This window comes from Corythoichthys intestinalis, unplaced genomic scaffold (assembly GCF_030265065.1).
Source record: "Corythoichthys intestinalis isolate RoL2023-P3 unplaced genomic scaffold, ASM3026506v1 HiC_scaffold_26, whole genome shotgun sequence".
In the NCBI taxonomy this organism is placed as follows: Eukaryota; Metazoa; Chordata; class Actinopteri; order Syngnathiformes; family Syngnathidae; genus Corythoichthys; species Corythoichthys intestinalis.
The window spans coordinates 2,109,722-2,134,749 of NW_026651595.1; the positions used below are offsets into that span (position 1 = coordinate 2,109,722).

Consider the following 25,028-nt stretch of genomic DNA (forward strand, 5'->3'; position numbering starts at 1 on the left):
CTAGTCGAGTGGCTGGTGGTTTTCAGATGTGGGCTGAAAGGGGACTCAAAAAAATTGGAGGCTTGTATGCTCTTGGTGACCTAGGAACATTTAATGACCTTTGTTTAACATCTGCGATTCCGGAGAAACAATAAAAAATAATAATTACAATGGACCTATCGCCAAGCCCCGGCCCCTTGAAAAACTTGGTCATCCCAAGGCTTTGTCAAATTCTCTCAGTGACAGTGATTGAGTCAACAAGCGATTTATGTTCAAATTTCTAAATTTGCACTACGACAGCTGGCAATAAACCTGCCTTTCTAAAAAGAATTTCATCTAGAAGCAGACAGAGAGGGTTGCAATATGCAGTGGAGCAGTATTTCCATGGTATTAAACTTTACAGAGAGCAGACAATCATTATAATCGAGGGGAAATGCTACCATCCATCCATCCATCCATCCATCCATCCATCCATTATCTTCCGCTTAGTTCGGGGTCGGGTCGCGGGGGCAGCAGCTTTAGCAGGGAAGCCCAGACTTCCCTCTCCCCAGCCACTTCAGCCAGCTCCTCCGGCGGGATTCCAAGGCGTTCCCAGGCCAACCGAGCGACATAGTCTCTCCAGCGTGTCCTGGGTCAACCCCGGGGCCTCCCGCCGGTGGGACATGCCCGGAACACCTCTTGAGAGACGTCCAGGAGGCTTCCGAACCAGATGCCCAAGCCACCTCAACTGGCTCTTCTCAACGCGGAAGAGTAGCAGCTCGACACCAAGCCCCTCCCGGATGACCGGGCTTCTCACCCTATCTCTAAGGGAGAGCCCGGACACCCTGCGGAGGAAACTCATTTCGGCCGCTTGTATCCGGGATCTTGTTCTTTCAGTCACGACCCACAGCTCGTGACCATAGGTAAGGGCAGGAACGTAGATCGACCGGTAAATCGAGAGCTTCGCCTTTTGGCTCAGCTCCTTCATCATCACAACGGACCGGTGCAGAGTCCGCATCACTGCAGACGCTGCACCGATCCGCCTGTCAATCTCCCGCTCCCTCCTATCCTCACTCGTGAACAAGATACTTGAACTCCTCCACTTGGGGTAGGATGTCATCCCCGACCCAGAGGAGGCATGCCACCCTCTTCCGGCTGAGGACCATGGTCTCTGATTTGGAGGTGCTGATCTTCATCCCCACCGCTTCACACCCGGCTGCGAACCGCCCCAGTGAGAGTTGGAGGTCACGGCTCGATGAAGCCAACAGCACCACATCATCTGCAAAAGCAGAGATGCAATGCTGAGGTCACCAAACCGGACAACCTCAACGCTTCGGCTACGCCTAGAAATTCTGTCCATAAAAATTATGAACAGAATCGGTGACAAAGGGCAGCCTTGGTGGAGTCCAATCCTCACTGGGAACAAATTCGACTTACTGCCGGCAATGCGGACCAGACTCTGACACCGGTCGTACAGGGACCGTACAGCCCTTACCAAGGGGCTTGGTACCTCGTACTCCCGGAGCACCCTCCACAGGACTCCCCAAGGCACACGGTCGAACGCCTTCTCCAAATCCACAAAACACATATAGACTGGTTAAGCGAACTCCCATGCCCCCTCGAGGATCCTGCCGAGGGTGTAGAGCTGGTCCACTGTTCCACGGCCGGGACGAAAACCACACTGCTCCTCCTGAATCTGAGATTCAAATTCCTGACGGACCCTCCTTCCAGCACCCCTGAATAGACTTTACCGGGGAGGCTGAGGAGCGTGATCCCTCTATAATTGGAACACACCCTCCGGTCCCCCTTCTTAAAAAGGGGGACCACCACCCCGGTCTGCCAATCCATAGGCACTGTCCCCGATGTCCACGCAATGTTGTAGAGGCGTGTCAGCCACGACATCCCCACAACATCCAGAGCCTTTAGGAACTCCGGGCGGATCTTATCGACCCCCGGGGCCTTGCCACCGAGGAGCTTTCCAACCACCTCAGTGACTTCAACCCCAGAGATCAGAGAGCCCACCTCGGAGTCCCCAGACCCTGCTTCCTCAAAGGAAGGCGTGTCGGTGGAATTGAGGAGGTCTTCGAAGTATTCTCCCCACCGACTCACGACAGCCCGAGTCGAGGTCAGCAGTACCCCATCTTCACTATATACAGTGTTAATGGACGCCGGATGGTGGACCAGAATTTCCTCGAAGCCGTCTGGAAGTCGTATTACATAGCCTCGCCAAACTCTTCCCATGTCCGAGTTTTTGCCTCGGCGACCGCCGTAGCTGAAGTCTGCTTGGCCAGATGGTACCTGTCAGCTGCCTCCAGAGCCCCACAGGCCAAAAAGGCCCGGTAGGCCTCCTTCTTCAGCTTGACGGCATCCCTTACCGCTGGTGTCCACCAGCGGATTCGGGGATTGCTGCCACGACAGGCACCAACCACCTTACGGCCACAGCTCCGATCTGCCGCCTCCCCAATGGAGGTGCGGAACATGGTCCACTGGGACTCAATGTCCCCCACCTCCCGCGGGACAAGGGAGTTCTGCTGGAGGTGGGTGTTGAAGCTCTTTCTGACAGGGGATCCCACAGGTGGTGAGCCCATGGGAAGGCGGACCCACGTTGCCTTTTCGGGCTGTGCCCGGCCGGACCCCAAGGGAAAAGGCCCGGCCACCAGACGCTCGCCTTCGAGCCCCAACCCCAGGCCTGGCTCCAGAGGGGGGCCCCGGTAACCCGCATCCGGGCAAGGGAAACTTGAATCCTGTAATGTTTTCTATCATAAGGGGTCTTGTGAGCCATGCTTTGTCTGGCCCCTCACCTAGGACCTGTTTGCCATGGGTGACCCTGCCAGGGGGCTTAAAGCCCCCAGACAACATAGCTCCTAGGATCATTGGGACACGCAAACCCCTCCACCATGATAAGGTGATGCTACCACTCGCGACTTAAAAACGAGAAACAACACGGCCAAATATCTGTCTGTCTGTCTGTCTATCCATCTATCTATCATGTTAGCTACTTAGTAATGTTATGTCATGTCACAAAAATTATTTTTATTGCACAATTTCAATATGTAGATCTAAGGTAAAAAAAAATTACCGTTTTGAATTTGATTTAAAATTTAATTACTTAACAATACAAAAAATAGTTTGTTTCTCATAATTAGCAATGAGCGGGACAAAACATTTATACATTTCATATTAGCAACATGTTTATCACTCATTTTTGTCACACTAGTACCTACTTATGTTAACAGCATAGACTTCATTATACTTGACATGACACGGGAAACGGGGCTGATCCGTAGGGGGCCTATTTTCAAAAACTTTAAATTAAATATTTTCAAAACCAAAGCTGCTACCAACCTAAAACCAGAACAGGCCTACCTTATCCATACATGAGTCTCCATGAGCAACGACATCAAAAAATTCAAAAGTAATTCCCTTATAAAATCCCGATTATTTTTATATAAGTATAACAAAACCTGAAATGGCTATAAAATTCTCAGATTTTATACTAGATGTACAAAAATCACCAAATGCAGAGATAATCACCTATATATTCAGGATCAACTTTTTTTTTTTTTTAATTTACTGTTTTCAACAGCTAATAAATCACTCAATTTAACATCAGAAACTTAATACTTGAGGAAAACATGCAGAAGCAATTATAAACTATATAAATAGATTATTAATAAATTCTATATACAATCACAACTTAGTACAGAATAGAATAACCCTTTATTATCATTATACAGTTGTACAATGAAATTGTGAAGCATCTCCCTTTACAGTGCAGGGTAAGATAAGTAAAAATCTACAAAGTGATGTGCAAGTATGAAATCTAAATAAACATGAATATAAAATGCGTATGAGATAGTCCTATAATTCAGGCAGTGCAAATAATCGATGTGGTGTGACCAGGATGTGAGCCTTGTCTGTCAACAATTACATAGCCTTTTTTTATGCCTTGCATTTTTTGGTCAGCTTCCTCGACTTGTACAAGTCCCTGTTCCTCGCCTCCTCCTTTCTGCCCTCCTCGACTCTAGACATGTGCCGGTTACCGGTTTCACGGTTTACCGTGGTGTGAAAACGTCGCGGTTTCAAAACCACTAAAATTTTCCGTCATACCTTAGTACGGTATTTGCTATTTTTCATGTGCCAAAATGCAGCTGAAGCGGCTTGGTGCGGCAGCGCTCACCCTTCCCCTGTTTGTTGCCGTGAGTGTCAGTGATGCTATTCTGCTAAACAGCCAGCAAACCCAAAAACACACCCTCCAAACACAAGGCGTACTTTGCTTCAATTTATTGAGCTCTCAAATTGTGGTGAAATATACAAATGAATACATTTAAAACGTTGTACAATTGTATTTTTCCACGTGTGATTGGATTCAACAGGATAGCAGTAGCACCATTAAAAAGTTCGCCAAAAACAAAACACACATTTTCCTTTCAAATTCAATATACAAACTAAAACTTACATAGACGAATGTTAGCTTAGGCTAAGCTGGGAGAGCAGCTTCGTCGAGATTTTATGTCTCACAGCCGCTGAGTGAGAAACAAGCTTGAGTGGGGGAAGGAAAGGGGGAAGAAAAAGGATCGCGTCAAAGATCGCTAATTGAGAAAGGAGGGTTCACTCCTCACTTTTTTTTTTGTAGATGAAACCTTTCCTCAACAATATTTACATTTTAACTAATTTATAAAACTAACTTATACATTTTTAACTAACTTAACTTTAATTAACTTATGAATTCTTTGTTCTTTTTAACACAAAGGCATGGCATCATGTAGACCAGAGTTGGCACAGTGGCTGAAAATGGCGAAACTTCACTTGAGCCGCCCCCCCCCCCCCCCCCCTTCAAAAAAGTCATACAGTATATATTTTTATTTAGAAGTGTTTTTACTTTTTTATAGCAATTATCTTGTTCTTACTCTAATATTGAGCAACTTGAGCTGTGGCTGTGAGTATAGTCTAGGTTCTATTTATTTTAATTTTATAGAAAATATTTGTTATTTTTTGTTAATTTATCTATTCTCACATTATATTCATGTTCCAATCTGCAAATATGTTTTGAAAAAAAATCCTGTTCAATGGAAATTTTTTTTTTTTTTTTTTTTTTTAAACCCATTCATCTCAAAATTTTGGAGCTATAATTGCAATACCGTGATACTGTGAAACCGCGGTATTTTTGCTCACGGTTATCGTACCGTCAAAATCTCATACCGGCACATGCCTACTCGACTCTGCTCCTTTTCCTCTCCTGCCGGTCATCCACTCCAAGGCCTTGTTCTTCTTGCTTCTGAAGTCACATCCTTGGAGAAGTTTGCACCAAAACAGTTGAAGAGGGACCGCCAGGAACTCCAGCAGGTGCTATTGTGCTTTCTGCACATCAGGGAGTCCCACAGCGACATTCCGAAGGACGCCATATGGGCCATGGGGAGAGATGGCCACTTGAGGACCGCCTGACCCTTCTCCGTGTTGCTGTGTTCCTCCTTTCCCGTGGTCATGGCGAGAAGCCTCAGCCCGGCGACCGTGTTGGTGTTGATGACCGCCATGATGAGCCTGACGCTCTGGAACTCGATCGAAGAGCGCGCCAGCACCTTCTGGGTCAACTTGTAGCCGGCCTTGACGGACTTGTAGTTCTCCCACCTGGCCAGCATCTTCCGGCTTGAGAATCAGGCCGTCCTCATCCTCTCAGCCTCCTAAAAAACATGTTTGTTTTAGAAAGATAGGTGTTTTGATTCATCTTTTTAATAAAGTGAATAATGCTGGCCACTTACTTCAGCCCCAGCACACCTGGGCAGCACCATAGAGCCGTTGTTGTGGAAGCTGCTGTAGGTGTTCTTCCAAAGGTGCACGGGGTCAAAGTAGACGAAGATCTGCTTGTTGCCGTCGGCATAGGGGGTTGGTGTAGGACCATGGCGTTTCACTGAAAGTTATTAGATTGAAATATTACATAAAATAAAACACGTAAAAGCTGATTGTTTTTTTATTATGGACGTAGAAATACAAAAATGTCTAAAATAAAATCTAGAGGGACAAAGTCCAACATGGCTGCCGTGACAAAACAATGAGCTTTTTCCGTTAAAAATTCTTGTGAATAATTACTTAAATCCCTGAATTCTTTAGAGATATGGACGTAAAACAGTCTAATTTCTTGGTTAAAAGCCAAAAAACTGGGCAGTTTGAATTTACTTTACGTAAATATGTTGAAGTACAATGCTATACTGTTAGTGAATGTAGCTAGCAGCCGCCTGATGTAAACAGAGCTCTTCCGGTGAAAATTCTTCTGAATAAATGCTTAAATCCCCGAATTCTTTATAGATATGGACCTAAAAGAGTCTCGATTCTTGGTTAAAAGCAAAAAAACTGGGCAGTTTGAATTTACTTTACGTAAATATGTTGAAGAATGATGTTAGTCTGTCTCTTTGTTATGTTAAGGGGGCTGCCACAATGGCTTTTTCCATTGAAAATTCTTGTGAATGAATGCTTACATCACTGAATTCTTTATAGATATGGACGTAAAACAAGTCTCGATTCTTGGTTAAAAGCAAAAACCGAGCAGTTGGCAGTTATTTTACTTTAATATTGTGAGGTGTGGAGCGGCTAATTTCTCCAATTGATTTTTTTCACAATGTTTCAAAATTCACTCATGGTACGAAAAATATAATAAGTACCAGCAGTTGTTGACCTGAACCATTTACAACTGTAAACGGGATAAATATAGCCAAACAAAATAAAATACAACAGAACACATCACCTGAACTTAAATTGCCATCTCAAAATTTTAAATGCATCACAAATGATCACTATGTGTTTGTGCTCCTTACACATAGGTCTGGTGCATTTGGAACACAGGCTGCTGACGCTTCTGTATTTGGAAACTGCAGCTCAGTTTGCCCAGCTATTCCTGTTTTTTAGGCATTGCCTTAATAACGTGCTTTTGGAGTTTGTCTATGCCTTCTGTGTGCCTCTCACAAGCTCTTTGCCCGGCTCCTTGATCAATACCCAACAATTATGGTGTTGTGTTGCGAAGTTCATTTCTCAATTAATGATGGCAACATCTTGCATTATTACACCAGGGAGAACCATGGGCCATCTCAAGCCTCCTCTACAAGGTCACATCCGATCCTCCAAACCCCTATTAGTGTTTGTTCACTCATTCCCTTTTGCTGTCACTGTTCTTCGTCACTGCAAGTTGGTGCACTTGAGAACCTCCTCATTGATGTTATCACTCATGATCAGTGTTGTTAATCTTACTGAAAAAAAGTAATTAATTATAGTTACAAATTACTTCTCCCAAAAAGTAATTGCGTTAGTAACTCAATTACCTGAATGTAAGAGTAATTAGTTACTTGGCAAAGTAATTGGTGATAATTACTTTTTTTTTTTTTTCCTCAAAAAAAAAAAAAAAAAAAACATTGGCCACACTATGTGAAGTTTTTTGTTAGTTCCCATTAGTTCCCTTCTCTCTACTTTCAAATATGAAAGTTTTAAAACTGTTTCATCATTTAAAGATAGATTCAAGTCAAGATTTTGCCGATTTAGAAGTATTTTAGATAAAAAGTTACTTAGGTTCGCTAGGAAGGTTCTCTACAACAGAGCCGTCCTAAAAAGCCTACTGCTTTAAGATGGCGGCTGTCTACTAACGCATTTAGAGCCATGTCCATCATTTTGCATCTAGTTATATCTATATACAGTACATGTGCTATCTACCATGTCTACCATATCTACCATAACAAGCGGGCGTAGTTTGTCGGCTATCGGCTACAACGTGTATTATTGGAGCTACCTAGCATCGCTTTTGCTTGGCGTCACAACTTTCTTGCCTCCTCCCCGCTCCTGCGCTGCTCTGTCGTCTCGGTGAGTCCGTCTCCCTCAGACTTTTCGACCAATATAGTAACGCATAGTAACGCATGCCTTTCCGTCCTCAGTAACGGTAACGGCGTTGCCAAGATGAGAAAAGTAATTAATTAGATTACCCACTACTGAAAAAAATAACGCCGTTAGTAACGCCGTTATATTGTAACGCCGTTATTAACAACACTGCTCATGATGATAAACTAGGCTTTTTTTTTGGTAGAGCAGCTGTTGATCTTGGTCAACAGGTAGGTCCTGGGGGGCACCTCGGAAAGTATGATTTCTTGGCCTGCAATGAATTGGGGGGAGTCCCGTTTCAGTAAGATTGTATATCCACAACCTGGAGGACTGGATCATAGTTTCCTCTACAGAGGATTCAACAGATGAGTCTGATGATATCAGAGGAGTCTTTTTCATGTAGGCGAGAAGGAATCCAAAACACACCCAAAAATGTGGCCAATATTCTGGGTCATAATCATCAGAAGTGTCAGATTCTGGATTAAGGATGGGTCGATACACTTACGTGCTCACGATACAATGGCCTTCGATATGCCAAGGTCACGATACGATACCCCCCCCCCCAAAAAAAAAAAAAACCCCAACAAAAACCAATTACATATATTATTATGTAATTAAAACCAAAACACAAATTTACACTGGATCAGGACATACTGCCCACTCATCTTCCTTGCATTGTTCTTCCTCTAGCATTGCTATGACCATTACAGGAGCAAATGTCCTAACAGCCATGCACTAGGGCAGGGGTCCTCAAATACAAATCTTGAAGGACCACAATTATTTTTTTCATACAAGCATGGGTCCATTTATTAATGTCGGTCAAGTCCAACGCAGGTGGAAAGTGGAAAGGTTTTCTTTTGACCAAACAAAACCTAATCTAACCTAATATTTCCAAGTGCACATAAAAAAAAAAAAAAAAAAAGATCACAAAATAAAATATGTCAACAGTTAGCTAATAGCATCTGTAACATTTTGAGTCTCTCAATGCCAAATGCTAAAATAAACTAATTGCAAAGAAAATTTAGCCAGGTCACTTTTGACCCATTTTGTGTGTCAAAAGGTAAATCAATTCCTATGTTTCCAGCAAGATTTTTAAAGTATGACATATTTACAGCATATACTTTTTATTTGGGCCACAAAAGAAAAACAATTACTGATTTTTATTACTATATACTTGAATGCATCTATCTTCTACTTTTGTCAGGTATTTCTGTGATCATTGTGTTTTTTGTCCATATGCATCACATTCCACGCACTCCCATTACATTATTAAGCTGTATGAAATTGTGCTTTTACAAAGATGAGAAAGTCAGTGGTACTCAAGATACAAAATGTATTCGGCTCCTAAGTGGCTTTCTAATCATGATTTTTGGTATCATGAATTGCATTTCACATTACAATCGCCTAATTCGTTCCAAGCTCTCCTTAACAAAAAAAAAAAACACAAAAAAAATGTTACATTTGGAGTCCTCTGCCTGACTTTATTTGTAATGCTTTTTTTCGCCTTCTAGTGGCGCTTAGGTTCTAGCTCATTCTACAGACGTTATCACATGACTACTCAGGGTCAGCGCAAGCACATCGTGCTGTAAGACAACTAAGCTTCAGGCGCCATTGCTTGCTATTTCAACTTGCTGTTGTGCCTTGAGCACAGTGAGCAAGCATCACTTGTATGTTATATTCTTTTTTTGTTTGTTTGTTTCGTATACATGAGCATTGTGTAGCACATTGTGTGTATATTTCGTTCGTTTACATTTGTAGTCAAACATACAGTGATCCCTCACTATATCGCCCTTCAAACTTTGTGCCCTCAGTCCATCTCGGATTTTTTTCAATTGAAAAAAAAATACAGTATTTTATTTAAAAATGTTTATATTTGTGTATAATATACAAATCGTTATTTTCTTTTATATTTATGTAATTTATATCATAATTATTACATTTGCAGTGCTTAAGAAACATTTATATAAATGTACATATAGTGGAAAACAGACAAGACTGAAAAGGCATTTACTGCTCTTGGACTCCTCTTTAAAAGAAACTGCTGTATTTTAAGACAAAAGGACTGTTGTGTTTGATAGAACAATATGTCTAGATGCTGCCATAGCAGATTCGTGGCGCATTAAGCCCCCAACTATTTTTAATTCGTCCATTTTACCCTGGAAACCTGTTTACAGACATCGCGCAACCGCTTTTGTTTCAACCCAGCCATAAAACAAATGTAATTAATTATATTATTCAAAATGTGTCATTTTTAGCTTAGAATCATTAATTGAAGTCCACTATTTCATTTGGAAAAAAAACGAATTTAAATTTTTTTTTCATATATACATTCATATTTTAAACTTTTAAACAAATGACGTCACAATGAAAAAAATGGCGTCTGTAAAAAAGGCACGGATATCTACATCATAACTATCGCTTAATTGTATTTTTTTTTGTTTTTTTTTGTTACTGTTGCATTTTCCCCATTATTTGAGATAATCGAGCCAAAGAAAAATTGAGAAAAAAAAACATTTAAAAGGGTAAATACAGTGGGGAGAACAAGTATTTGATACACAGTCAATGGGAAAACCCATTGGCAATGTATCAAATACTTGTTCTCCCCAAGTATTTGATACACAGTCAATGGGAAAACCCATTGGCAGTGTATCAAATACTTGTTCTCCCCACTGTATATGAAAAAGAACATCTCGACCACTCCTTGATGTCTGCGATTTCTGCATCATGACCCTTGTTATATTACCATGTTTCACGCATAAAATCCCCCAAAAATCCAGCTGTGGCCATTCACAGCTGTGTCTTGACACTCAGTGATACATGCTACATGGAGTTTTTGGATCGAAACATGGTAAGTATGAGATAATATCTCGTTAAAGTCATGGCGTCTGTAATTCTGCTTTGGCGTGATCTCACCTCGAGATAGGGTTTTGCTGTTTAAAAAAACTTTTTTTTTTTTTTTTTTTTTTTTTTTTAAATGCCATCCTGTTCAAAATTGTTCTTACCCCAGAAAATTGAGATTTTAGGCTTTCCAATGATGTATCACACATGCATATCAGACAATTTTGAAAGTTGGCCAAATTGGGGATCTCACAGCGGAACTTCAAGTCACCTGAGTGTTTTCCGCCATATACTGTACATAAAAGGTTGTTTTTTTAATACTTTGGGGAAAAAAAGGAGGAAAAAAACCTGTCTTATATGTATCTCTTTCCAATGCTGTTAACTCCTAAATAAATACATTGAACACACTAAAAATGGAGGGAAAAAAAAAAAAAAATGATATAAATAAGCTCCCCCTATACTTTGCGGATTTTCATTTGGATGGAAAATGAGGGACCAATGTAGTTACATGCTGCGAGTGGGAAATATCTATAACGGTACGTATTATCTTATCTGTGATGAATACATTTTCGTAATATGACGCGAAAATAGCTTTAAAAAAAACTTTACTTAAAATGAATTTTTCGTGTACCGAAGCTTTCGTATATTGAGGTACCATTGTATCTGTTGTTTGTCAGAAATTCATTTTACTATTATACGAGTGTACCGTAATTTTTGAATATGACCTGCAATCTTGCATTCCGCAAGTATCACAAGGGGTGGTGGTTGGGGTTGTATAATATATCAGTAAAACCGATACCTTCCCTTTTTTTCCAGGGTCTGAAGAATATTGTGATGTCAGAAAAAGAAACGTTAAAGCAAAATGATGTGAAAAAGTTGGAAATTAGAGAGCAGAATAAAAACAAGACTGAAGCAAAATGGAAATACAAGGTGAGATTTTTTTTTTTTTTTTTTTTTTTTAATCATTTTTTAGATCATTTTGACAAGCAAAATAACATGAATGAGGTTTGTAGTGGTAAAAAAAAATTACTCAGTATCATGCCCGTTGTTATTTATAAAGTTGGAACAGTGAACTGATAAATTGTGGCAATAATAGGAAAAAAAAATCTCTTTTTTGCGTATTTCCAAGTGATTGTGATTTTTTATTTCATGGTAATCACGGTGAGTTACACTGAACATTGTTAAAGGCATAGAGCCTTTTTCCCTTGACTGTTCCCATACACTTTGGTGTAAAACACAACTTGTATGCATTTTTGCGTCAGTGCAGACTGCACCTCACGTTTTTTGGAATTTGGTATATTAGTATACACTGCTATAGATGGACTGGCACAGCAATAGTGTCAGAACTTTTGCAAGAGAAAAATTCTTGAGCGAAAGATTCACTTTTACAACTCCCCAAAGAGGACATCTGACACAATGTAGACTGCTTATCCGGCATGGTTTGGATCACCCTCAGGGGAAAAGGTCTCTAAATGCACATTTCACTGTGCAGATCTCTCTTACCAAATCCATCGGATCTGGTCTGGTGTAATTCCACTGGAAAATTCTTCAACAATTTTTTAAGCAGTGGTTGTAGGCTGCATGGGAAGCTGCCAACCGCACCATGCCGTGCTGCAGCAAAATGGACAAATGTATGGACACCCTTATGCTTGAACATGGTGTTTGTCGTGGAAAATCTGTCAGGAGTGAAGAAATCCAAAACTGCTCGGGTTCTGATCGGACTGGGGTTGATTCCTCCCAATTACACCCCTCAATGACCCGCTGTAATTTTCCCCATGAGCACTCTTTTGAGCCTTACTTGGTCTGGTCCCTCACCTACGTCCTGTTTTCCATGTGTGACCCTGGCAGGGGTACAAATCCCCAGACAACACAAAAGATGACAGCTTTATCTGTCTGTCTGTCTGTCTGTCTGTCTGTCTGTCTGTCCGTCCGTCCGTCCGTCCGTCCGTCCGTCCGTCCGTCCGTCCGTCCGTCCCTCCCCTGATAAGGTGGGTAGCTGTTTATCTTCAAGCTCAGTTCCTCTACCAGACCTTGAGGGTCCTGCGCAGTATCTTTGCTGTTCCTAGACTGCACTCTTCTTGACGGAGATGTCTGATGTTTTTCCAGGTATTTGCTGGAGCCACTTCTTCAGTGTGGGGGACACTGCTCCCAGTGCTGCCTTAATCACAGGCACCACTGTTGGTTTCACCTTCCAGCCTTTCTCCAGCTCTTGCTTGAGCCCTTGGTATTTCTCTAGTTTCTCGTGTTCCTTTTTCCTGATATTGCCAACGTTGGGGATGACTACATGACGTCCGGTCGGTTGGCCACAACCATCTTATCAGTCTGTATCTGGAAGTCCCACAGGATCTTAGCCCTCTCATTTTCCACCACCTTGGGAGGTGTTCCGTGGGGAACCATTACGATCTAGGGATCTCCAGTCCATACTCTGCACGGATGTTTCTGTACACTATACCGGCTACTTGGTTATGGCGTTCCATGTATTCTTTTCCTGCCAGTATCTTACACCCTGTTGTTATGTGCTGCACTGTTTCAGGGGCCTCTTTGCACAGCCTGCACCTGGGATCCTGTCTGGTGTGGTATATCTGGGTCTCTATTGCTCTCCTGCTCAAGGCCTGCTGCTGTGCTGCCATGATAAGTGCCTTTGTGCTATCTTTCAGTCCGGCCCTCTCTAACCATTGGTAGGACTTGTTCAGATCTGCCACTTCAGTTATCTGTCGGTGGTACATCCCATGCAGAGGTTTTTCCTCCCATGGTGGTTCCTCCAACTCCTATTTTTCCAGTTTCCAGTGCCTGAGACATTCACTAAGTGCTTCATCTCTTGGGGCCATCTTCGTGATGCATTCATGGAGCTTGGATCTAGAACTGCAAATCTAGAACTCTAGCCTGCACTAGACAAAGAGGTGTTTTGGACCAGATTTCGGTAATTTTATGGACAAGCGCAAACCTGTGCTTTGAAAAGAGGACCAAATGCACCAGATAAGGGAGTGATCACCAGCACATGTTTGCACCCATTAACCAGTCTAAATGCCATCCCATCTAGCAGTGACATTTTTGGCACAGCTCGTCCTCTATACCTGACAGGAAGATTTTGTTTGCTCAGTGAAAGGTAGATGCACATTTGGTTGAGGAAGCACGTAAGACCTATGAGGCTGATCACTTGACTTTATGGACATCTCAGCAGTGAAATGGAGCCGCTGCGTTCGATGCACGCTGGTCAAATAGTCATGAATGAAACACAGTGACATCTACTTCACTTGATGGCTAGGCTGTGTATCTGTCAGCCTAACGACAGTCTACAATGCGTCAAAATTTATACCTTCTCTTCATTGAAAAATTGTCAGTTGCATGTACCATTGCTGCATTGGTCCACCTACACTAAACAGGTGCAGACCATCCTACAAAATTTCAAATAATGCAGCCTGGTCTGTGCTGGCACAAAAATGCATTTACTTTTCAATGGGGATACATTTAAATGAACATTGGCATTTAATAACTAATCTTGACTCCTTTGAAAGCAATAGCGTTGACAAAATGTTGTTTTAAATAATGATCAGCACACCGATTACAGTTCTTCCCACATATAACAGGACGGGCATTCACCGTTTTCACAATACGCAATCCTTAATGAATTACAAAAATTGTCATCTGTGGAAATGAGACTCAGATGCCTACTCTTCATGTTTGATGTTTATTACATTTATATATAAGCAACCCAGTACTTTGATTGGAAGGCCTGTTGTCACATTGCCAACAGTTATGAAAATTCAGGGGTTATATAGCAGCGCAACAATCACAATCTTTAACCTCTTCAAGTACTATGATCACGCCGGCGTGATTAATCACATAGAGCGCTGTCGTCAACATTACCTAGTTTTTATTTGACACCGATAGACCACGAAAAACTGGAGATCATTTTAATTTGATGGTATAAAATTTTGCATGCATAAGTGTGAACTAGTAGCGCTCTCATGCTCTTGAGACAGCATTTTTACACGGTATATAGAGACAAAATAAAAGGTATTTAAACAAAATGGCCAAAGAAATGTGTAGATATACACAAATCTGATTGGCTCAACAGCTGCCAAACACAGTCCCTCACAGATGCACTATTTCTCTCTCGCGCACGCACGCACACACACACACGCACACACGTACACACACACTTATCCCCATTGGACAATAAAGCTGTTGGCTGTCATGCAAGACTCCTTTTCCATTTATTTTCCACTATTTTTTGTCGTGTAGGGGGTCTGGGTCTGACCTACTGGCCTGATCCTTCCATATGGTAGTCTGTCTATGCGTTATTAGGTAGTATGCACTGTGATCTTGCAGTCATCTTTACGTAGCAGCTATTCCTTCGAAAAGAGACAACAGTACTTTGTCCGTTTTAAAATTTGGATACACTTTTGTAACTTTTCCCAGCTTCTCAGCAGTTTATTGAATCAGTCCTGACCTCAGCCCATTTAAGAGTCTATGGCAGGGGTCCTCAAATACAAATTTCTTCATACAAGGTCCATTTTTTAACGTCAGTCGACTAAAAGCAGGTCGAAGGTGGTAAAGAGTTTTCTTTTGACTAAACAAAAATACAGTACACATTCTGATTAAGTAAAATAACAAGAACATTTTCTTGACTTAAAATAAAAATACCAATAAAAAAAACATGCAAGTACAATGTTTACATATGTACACTAAATAATTGACTAGATCTGTCTTGAAGAGGAAAACAATAACTTTTCACAGTACATTTTGTAATTGTAAGACACTGCTGGATAACAGTCTCGATTCTTGGTTAAAAGAAAAAAACGGGCAGCGTGAGTTCACTTTAACTTAAATCTGTCGGAGAATTAAACTAGTCTGTTAGCTTTGTTATGATAAGGAGTCTGCCCCACAATGGCGTTTTCCGTTCAAAATTCTTGTGAATAAATGCTTAAATTACTAAATTCTTTATAGATATGGACGTAAAAAAAGTCTCAGTTCTTGGTTACAAGCAAAAACCGGGCAGTTATTATACATAAATTTGTCGAAGAATGACGCCAATTGCTCCCATTGATTTTTTTCACGACGTTTCAAAATGCATGCATTGTACGAAAAATATAATAATTACCTTGAGTCCTCGAACAAATCAGTCCTGAGACAATCCTTGTTGTTAGTATGTGGTCCAGATTTCGTACATTTTGAAGGTAATTTCACAGTTCAGTTCAAAATTATGTATGAGAATCATCCCCATCGACTTCTAATAAATGAAGTTGACTCACACAGCCCCCCTACCTGTGCGCGGACAATACCTCATGTGACTCGTCAAGTATCTTGTAGTCTATGCCACTACCTGGCCACACTAGTTTTTGTTTTATCCTATTCCCCTTAATTGCATATTCCTATCATAGCACACAGTTTGTTAATTGTCTGTCATTATCAATATTTGTATGCTTATGTGACATATTTCTTTTCTTGCCTTATAGAATAGTAGACCAGACTCCCTGCTAAAAATGGAAGAGGACTGCAAATTTGACAGAACGTCAGTTTTTGGCAATAAATTCAGCTTTACACTGGCCCAGAAAATCTTGGGGTACGTACAAAACAGGGTTTTTTTTGGCAGCCCTTTTAATGTTCGTCTTAGTCGTAGTCTTTTGGAAGAAAATAATTACTACTTGACTTACTTACTTAGTCATAGTTGTACTTTAGTCATTTCATAATGGGTTCATCTCCATCTAGTTTTTGTCAAAGATTACTCAAAATGTTTTCTTATGTAAGATTAAAAAGTTTTAAAATAGATAAACAATTTTGAATGAACGTTGACAGGCGAGCATATATTGCAGCATCTACTAGGACAATTCCATCTTAAGATGATAATACACGCTCAGCAAGAAAACAGTACATTATTTTGAATTAATTATATCCATTTGGACGCCACGAAGTGTATGTAGAGGGAAAAAAAACGTCCAAGAGTTTAAGACAGGGGTGTCCAAACTTTTTGCAAAGGGGGCCAGATTTGGTGTGGTAAAAATGTGGGGGGCCAACCTTGGTTGACAACCTTTACATAGAACAATATATTTAAGCAAAGTTTAGCAAGCCATTCTGTGTGTCACATTTGCCTCATTACCTTTTTTAATTACAGTATTGGCCCTAATATAGGACGGTGTTTTTTGCATGGAAATAAGACTGAAAAAGTGGGGGTTGTCTTATATTCGTGGTCTAGACGTTATGCCCGTTCACGATGCTAGATGGCGCCAGATATCATTGAAGCAATGTTCTGTCATGACAGATCTCAGCTACTCTCAAGTTTAACCAGTTTGCATTATTTTTTTTTGCAATATTTTTCCTTTCAGATTTGTTTCAAGACTACAGTTAGTTAGACTTCACTTTGATGGGTAATGCAGTTATTGCAATTTTGTTGTTTAATCACAATAGATTGGTTTATTTCAAAAACCAGAAGCCATTCATTTACGAATGTGATTGCACTTTCGTTTACATATTTAAATGTTCTGATATTAAGATTTGAATGAGGCAGAATAACATGCTTTTTCTCTCAAATGTACTGTTATAATCATTCATCACTGTAATTATTTTCTGTATAAAAATTAATTTGTTTTTCAAAAAGTCTTTTATTCAAACTTGAGTCTTGAAAAAGAGGGGGTTGTCTTATAATCAGGGCCGTCTTATATTCGGGCCAATACGGTAATAATTTCAACAATCTCGCAACTAGCCTTGTGGCGTTCTCTTTCGACTCTAAGGCTCTAGCGAAATACTACTCCTGTGAAATTAAACTAGCTTCAAGTTGCTTCAATTTCTCGCTGCCTGTAATCTTGTCGTACAGGTCAGCGTGTCTTGTTTGGTAATATCGCCTCACATTGAACTCTTTAAAAACAACGACTGTCTCTTTGCAAATGAGGCAGACATGGTTGTTGTGTATTTTAGTGAAGAAATAGTCCAATTTTCACCTATCCTTGAAGCGTCGGCCGTCGCAGTCAACTTTTTTGGTTGATTGTCGCCATTTTAGAAAATTGGGAGTAAAGGGTCACACGGGGTAATGTTGCTTTGAGTGCTGCTGCCTTTTATTGGGTAAATGAGGAGGAGCATTTAGGGTGTAAGCTACTTCATATGCTGGTGGTGGTACTGCTGACCAATTTATTAAGTCTGTGTGCGGGCCAGATGTTATTGATCTTATGACAGAGGCTGGGGGCCGGATAAAATTTGACCACAGGCCGCATTTGGCCCCCGGGCCGAACTTTGGACATGTCTGGTTTAAGATGATGCTCACAATGCTAAATACTAACGCAAATGCTATGCTTACAGAGTCACATTTAGTGTCATGACTACTCAGCACAGACCTTTTAAGGCTAAAGCAACATTGCACATTCTCTCTTACCAAAATAAGAAAACAAATCTTACCATGTGTTTCAATACAAGCAAGCCTGGAGAGGAGTATTCTTGAAATGACTACAATATGATTAAGACTAAAATTAAAAGAGCTGCCAAAACATCACTGGTTAAAACCAATCAATACTGTATTTCTCCCTTCCTATATGATTTTTTAATATATATTTTCCTTACTTTGGCATGTCAATGCTAATTGATATTTCTTAGGGGCAGCATAATTTTGTCTGAAGCAGCCCAAATTGGATCAACTCACCTAATTAATTTCTATTACTCCCAGAGTCTTGATATAATGCTAGAAAATAACCCAATAGGGTTGGAAGCTGCTTAATCTGGCATCCGTGTTCCATAGATTTGTTGGATATTTTAAAAGAGTGGCAAAGTTTGCAAGCCGTTTTGTCAGACTTCATCAAATACTTTGGCGATTTTATCACTGAATAGGGTACCTACCAATGCTATTTGCTGCTACAGAAGAACAATACAAGGCCAACTATAGGGTGTGTATGGTAGCCCTGAAGCTCAAAACACAACGGCAAATTAAAAAATGAAAATAGCAAATTAAAAAACAAAACAGCAAATCAAAAAAGCAAAATGACAAATCAAAAAACACAACGGCAAATCAAAAAACAAAATGGAAAATGCAAAAACAACGGCAAATAAAAAAATACAGCGACAAATCAGAAAACACAATGGCAAATTAAAAAACAATGGCAAATCAGAAAACACAATGGCAAATAAAAAAACTAAATTACATTAAGGAACCGGAAAAGGTGAATATCAGTCAAAATGTACACTCATCGCTAATTGGACAAATCTACTGTTAAGGTTAGTATGTACTGTACTGAAGAACTTGGAAGTTTTTCCGCTTCTGTCGTGGTACTTGAAAACGAGCATTACCAAAGACACGAACGTGGCTGCCGCTATTAATAAATATTTTTATTCGCCACGTATGTTTGAAGTAAAATATTACTTCATAGGCATGTCCCGAATAAAAGATATTCATTTATATGAATGAATACTTTATTGTAGCATCAGTATGAGTACCGCTGGCACTGCAATGGTGTGTCAGCATGACTTTCCCTTTGGTGCGTTCGATGTGGCAACGCAACGCTTCCATTGACACGGGTAAGTGCAGTGTAAATAAAGCATGTGTGAAAAGTGAGTTTGACTCTTGTATTTGATTCAGGGAAGCATATTATTTCTGTTAAGCTACGCTATTTACAATCATGTTGTCAGTTAACCCACACGTTTATGTGCCTGCGAATCCAACTGATCGGAGCGTCGTGTTGCCACATCGAACGCACCAATAGGAAAGTCGCGCTGACACACCATCCCATCGCAGCACCTGTGGTACTCCAAGTGTCTCAACAATATAATATTCATTCATATAAATAATTATTTTTATTCGGAACATACGTATGAAGTCATACTTCAATATTTTAATTCATACGTACAGTATGTCTCAAGTAAAAATATTAGTTTATAGCAGAAGCCACCTTTGCGTCTTCGGTAATGCTCATTTTCAAGAAGCAGAATAACATACTAGTTTATCAGTACTTACCCTTTCCGGTAGGTTTGTCCAATCAACGATGAGTGTACTTTTTGACTGGCACCTACCTTTTCCAGTTTCTTAATGTAATATTGTTTTTTGATTTGCCGTTGTGCTTTCCGATTTGTCGTTACGTTTTTTAATTTGTTTTTTGTGATGTGTTTGCTGTTGTGTTTAATTTGTCGTTTGTTAAGTGATTTTCCGTTGTGTTTTTTGATATGCCGTTTTTGAATTTGCCGCTTTTTTTGGGGGGGGGGGGGGGGGGTTGCCGTTATGTTTTTGAATTTGCCGTTGTGTTTGCACTTCGGGGCAACCGTAGGGGTGATAGGTAAAACAATTGTATGATCACTTCCTCCACTGACCCCCTTTAAATTATCTATTCTAACTCTTCACGCCATAAAGTTAACAAGTCTTGACTACTAATTACCACTGACTGCCCTCTGCTGGAATTCTTCCCTTTTAATGTCATCGAGTTAAACACTGGAGGGGCAAACTGCAACAAAAACTATTTTTATTGCACAATTTTAACAGTGATGGATATGTGTGTGTCTTTTAAATAACTTTTGAGAATACAGTATATATATATATATATATATATATATATATATATATATATACTGGTCCAGCCCACTTCAGCTCTAATGGCCGTGAATGTGACCCTCGAACCAGATATTGTTTTATACCCCTGCCTTAGAGTATTGTTACAAGATAAATTTTGTGAACCTAAGTGAAACAGCGGGGATGTAGCGTCCATGTATGAAGGAAAAATGATTCTTTATATGTAGCTGTTTTCTTAAACATTAACATGATATTCTTTTGATTTTGACTGACTTGCAAATGGAATGTAATTCTAGCCTGTTTAAACTATTGATGTGCTCAGCCTGAATGTATTTTAAAAATATGTATGTGTAATGGCGGCACGGTGGCTGAGTGGTTAGCACGTCCGCCTCACAGTTCTGTGATCAAAGGCTCAATCCCGGCCTTCGACCTCCGGGAACCTATGGAGGTAGATTTGTGTCTTTTTTATTCAATCAAATAAAAAGTTGCTTCAATCAAAATATATATTTTCAATCGAAGAGAAAGTCACTTCAATAAAAAAAAAAACGTGTTTGAATGCAAAAACAAATTTGAAACTCCAAAAAATATATTTGAAAACTTCATTTCTTTGATTGAAAATTTTTTTTTTGATTTGAGTCAAGTTTTTTTTTTTTTTTGATTGAAACAACATTTTTGATTGAAGTCATGCAATTTTGCGTTTGGACCACATTTTGGCTAGGACATTTGTGTCTTTATTATGCAATCAAAAAATAAGTTGCTTCAAACAAAAAATATATATATTTTCAAAAGAAAAATCACTTCAATCAAAAATTTTAAAAATTCAATCGTAGAAAAAAAGGTTTGAATGTGAAAAAATATTTGGGACTCAGAAATTTGCATTTGAACACTTTATTTTTCATTCAAACTGTTTTCTTTCATTGAAGCAATCCTTTTTGTGTTTGAGCCATATTAGGGTTTTTTTTGCAAAGCAAAAAGTTTTAAACTTTTTTTTTTTTTTAGTGGAAAAACTTTTGAACGCACTTTTTTTTTGAAGTGGAAAAAGTTTTGAAGGTACTTTTTGCGATTGAATCATTTTGACACAAAGATTCAACTTCAACGCTAGTTCCGGTGTGTTTGAGTGGCAGGTGACTCCCCCAATGGCATTAAAGTATGAAGCAAGAATAATGGCCATCAGGGCTCCATCCAGCCATCGGACTCTACTGGAGTCCAAGCCGAATTTAAGGGCACCGGTACGGGGGTGTGACATCGGCATTTCACCGGAGTACGGTGCCCTGCTGCTTAATGTGATTCAACACGGCGAACTTAACCCGCTGCCCTGACGTGACGATTGGCAATTGGTTCCAACCGGAGTGTCCGCGACGCGCCGTTACGGGAGTGGTCGGCGAGTGGCCTGACACTAGCCTGCCAAGTAAGCGAGTGGACTACTGGCGAGTCACCGGCATCCACACCGGAAGCCCCGTCGCTCCAGCTTTCAATGAGTGTCGTGTCATTCGCGGGCCTGGGGGTTGATATCAGGGTCCGACCAGTGTGCCGCGACAGGGCAATGTACCGTCGCGGGTACTCCGGTGAAATGCGGATGTAACACCCCCGTATCGGTGTCTTATATTCGGCTTGGATTCGACTTGGAAGTCGCCGATGGCTGGATGCAGCCCTGGTGGCCGTTATTCTTGCTTCATACTTTTATGCCATTGGTGGAGTCACCTGCCACTCAAACACACCGGAACTAGCGTTGAAGAATTTGTTGTGTCAAAATGATTCAATCGAAAAAAAGTGCCTTCAAAACTTTTTCCACTCAAAGAAAAAAAAGTTTAAAACTTCTTGCTTTTCAATAAAAGTGACACTTATATATATATATATTTCAAATAAAAAATATATATTTTCAAAAAATATATATTTTTGCAAATGATTTTTTTCTTTGATTAAAAATAGTTTTTTTGATTAAAGCAACTTTTATTGCGATTGAATGATTTAGACACAAATGTCCTAACCCTAATATGGCTCAAACACAAAAAGGATTGCTTCAATCAAAGAAAACAGTTTGAATGAAAAATAAAGCGTTCAAATGCGTATTTCTGAGTCTCAAATATTTTTTCACATTCAACCCTTTTTTTGTATGACTGAATTTTTTAAATTTTTGATTGAAATGATTTTTCTTTTGAAAATATATATTTTTTTGTTTGAAGCAACTTATTTTTTGATTGCATAATAAAGACACAAATGTCCTAGCCAAAATGTGGTCCAAACGCAAAATTATGACTTCAATCAAAAATGTTGTTTCAATAAAAAAAAACTTGACTCAAATCAAAAAAAAAAAAAAAAAAAAAAAAAATAGTTTTCAAATATATTTTATTGAGTTTCAAATTTATTTTTGCATTTAAACACATTTTTTGGGATTAAAGTGACTTTTTCTTCGATTGAATATATATATATATATATATATATATATATATATATATATATTTTGATTGAAGCAACTTTTTATTTGATTGAAGCAACTTTTTTTTTGATTGAATAATAAAGACACATCTACCTCCATAGGAACTCCGGTGTCCTCCCACATCCCAAAAACATGCATGGTAGGCTGATTGAACACTCTAATTGTCCGCAGGTAGGAGTGTGTGCGTGAATGGTTGTATGTCTCCTTGGGCCCTGCAATTGGCTGGCAACCAGTTCAGGGTGTCCCCTGCCTACTGCCCGTAGTTAGCTGGGATAGCCTCCAGCACCTCCACGACCCTCGTGAGGAAAAAGCGGCATGGAAAATGAATGAATGAATGAATATATGTAGTTGTACGCAAAATGGCATGGCGAGATCAATGTTGATATATTTATGTGAATTTGGCTTTCCTGTATGAAAAGAGTTGTTCAAACTCTTTTAATCCATACACCAAGCGTCTAGCTAAACAGCCTCTCTTTGTACTTTGGTTTCCTGTTTAGCTCAAAGACATCAAAAATGAAGACTGACACAAGTATTTTTGGGACAACGCAAAACTTAAAAGAGGATAAACCCAAGCCAGTTAGAGATGAGTATGAATATGTCTCAGATGAAGGTGAACTGAAGATTGAGGAATTTCCAATTCGACGGCAAAAGAACACCATAAAGAGAGACCTTTCCTGTGAGTACTGTTTTGTAGCAGCAGGTGACTAAGTGAATATTTGACCGCTTTATTGAAAAGTTTAAAATAGCATTTTTGAAACCCTATTTCCAATGAAGTTGGAAGGTTGTGTTAAACAATAAAAAAACAGATATATAATGTTCAAAATGATAAATCTAATTATTTTTTAGCAAATAACCACTCACTTAAAGTATTATGGCTGCCATTCTTTCCAAAAAAGCTGGGACAGAGTCATGCTTACTGGTGTGTTACATCACATTTTCTATTAACAACATTCAGTAAACTTTTGGGAACTGAGGACATTATTTGTTGATTTTTAAAGATGGAAATCTTGCCCATCCTTGCTTGCTGTACAGCTTCAGATATTCAGTAGTGTGCGGCCTCCATTGTCATATTTTTCGCATCATAACGCACCGCAGATTTTCCATTGGGGACAGGTCTGGATTGTAGTAAGGCCAATCTAGTACATCCACGCTTTTATGAAGAAAGCCACGCTGTTGTAAAGTGCAGAATATGGTTTGACATTGTCTAGCTGAAATAAGTGTTAGTGTGTATGATATAAACATTGCCTGTGTCATGGTTTGTTTGGTTCTTAGGTTTGTGCCAAAGGCTGCATTCAGCACTACAACAGCTGGCAATAGACCTGTTTATCTGTTAATTAAATGTTTTTTGTCTGTTTTGGGTTTTTTTTTAAATGAATTTCATCCAGAAGCAGACAGAGAGGGTTGCAGTATGTAGGCGAGCGGTATGTCAATCTTATTTAACCATTATTATAATCAAGGCGAAACGCTACCGCTCTCCCTCTCCCGCTACCTCTTTTACATTCAGTTGGATTCTCAATATTATCCAGAGGTGACAAAAAAAAAAAAAACTTCCTTCAGAAACATACATGTGTAACATGAATACGATGTAAATACTGTAAATGCTCAACGTTGAGAGAGCGGCGTGCCTTCAAATTGACCGCAGCCAAATGCTAGGTGTGTGTGTGAGGAGAACTTTCCTTCGTGTGCTTCCATGACCAAACGTAAGTACATCTTACTTTTTTTATAGAAAGATTGTGGCGTTTTTTTGGGACTTTCAGTGCTGGGGTCTTGACGTCTTAGATTAGTTATATTTTCTATTTGTGATGTGACAGGCTAGTAAACAAGCCTACCAAGGATAGCAAAATATAACTGAAGCAGACCTGGGCCAGATGGACTGCAAATTTCGGCCCAAGTTCGTAAAACGGATCCGCCCCGCTATCTTTTTGAACAATTGCCCAAACTCAGTCGGGAGTCACTTGCCAGTTCAGCAGTTTTGGGCCAGAACTGGTCCAAAGTAGCAGACGCTACGATATTGTACAGATACAGATAGCTTTAATACTCATTGACACACTGTACAAGTCCAGATGACAACAAAATTGCGTTCAATGACTACGCATCGGACTGCTGCAGATCGACTTCTCTCTCCCTCAGAAATTACAGCGCAAGTTACAAGCAAGTTACAATTTACTGTACACAAATTACTGTATATCGGGGGTCAGCAACCATTTTGGTGTGGAGTGCCACTTTCAAATTTTCTTGTCAATCAGTGTGCCACACCAAGATTAATAACTCAAATCCGAATTTTTATATCCAACAGAGCTGTAATTTTACTCCAAACAAAACAACATGGACATGCATTGAAATTAAATAACTACCATTCTTATTCATCAATTAACTAAAAAAAGAAATGTATATTGTATAAAATATCAAAACTTGAAAATAAGTAACACAGTAATAACAGCTTTACAGCGTAACACA

General features: G+C 39.8%; 1 protein-coding gene across 2 annotated transcripts in view; it reads left to right on the plus strand.

The window, feature by feature from the left end:
- The window catches only part of LOC130911314 (lysine-specific demethylase phf2-like), a 173,696-nt gene that overhangs the window by 76,782 nt on the left and 71,886 nt on the right, over nt 1–25,028 (plus strand). For both annotated transcript variants that reach the window (XM_057829196.1, XM_057829195.1), the window contains 3 exons: nt 11,470–11,583; nt 16,113–16,219; nt 23,069–23,247. In XM_057829196.1, the coding sequence (XP_057685179.1) occupies nt 11,470–11,583; nt 16,113–16,219; nt 23,069–23,247 (400 nt within the window). The remainder of the gene's footprint in view (nt 1–11,469; nt 11,584–16,112; nt 16,220–23,068; nt 23,248–25,028) is intronic.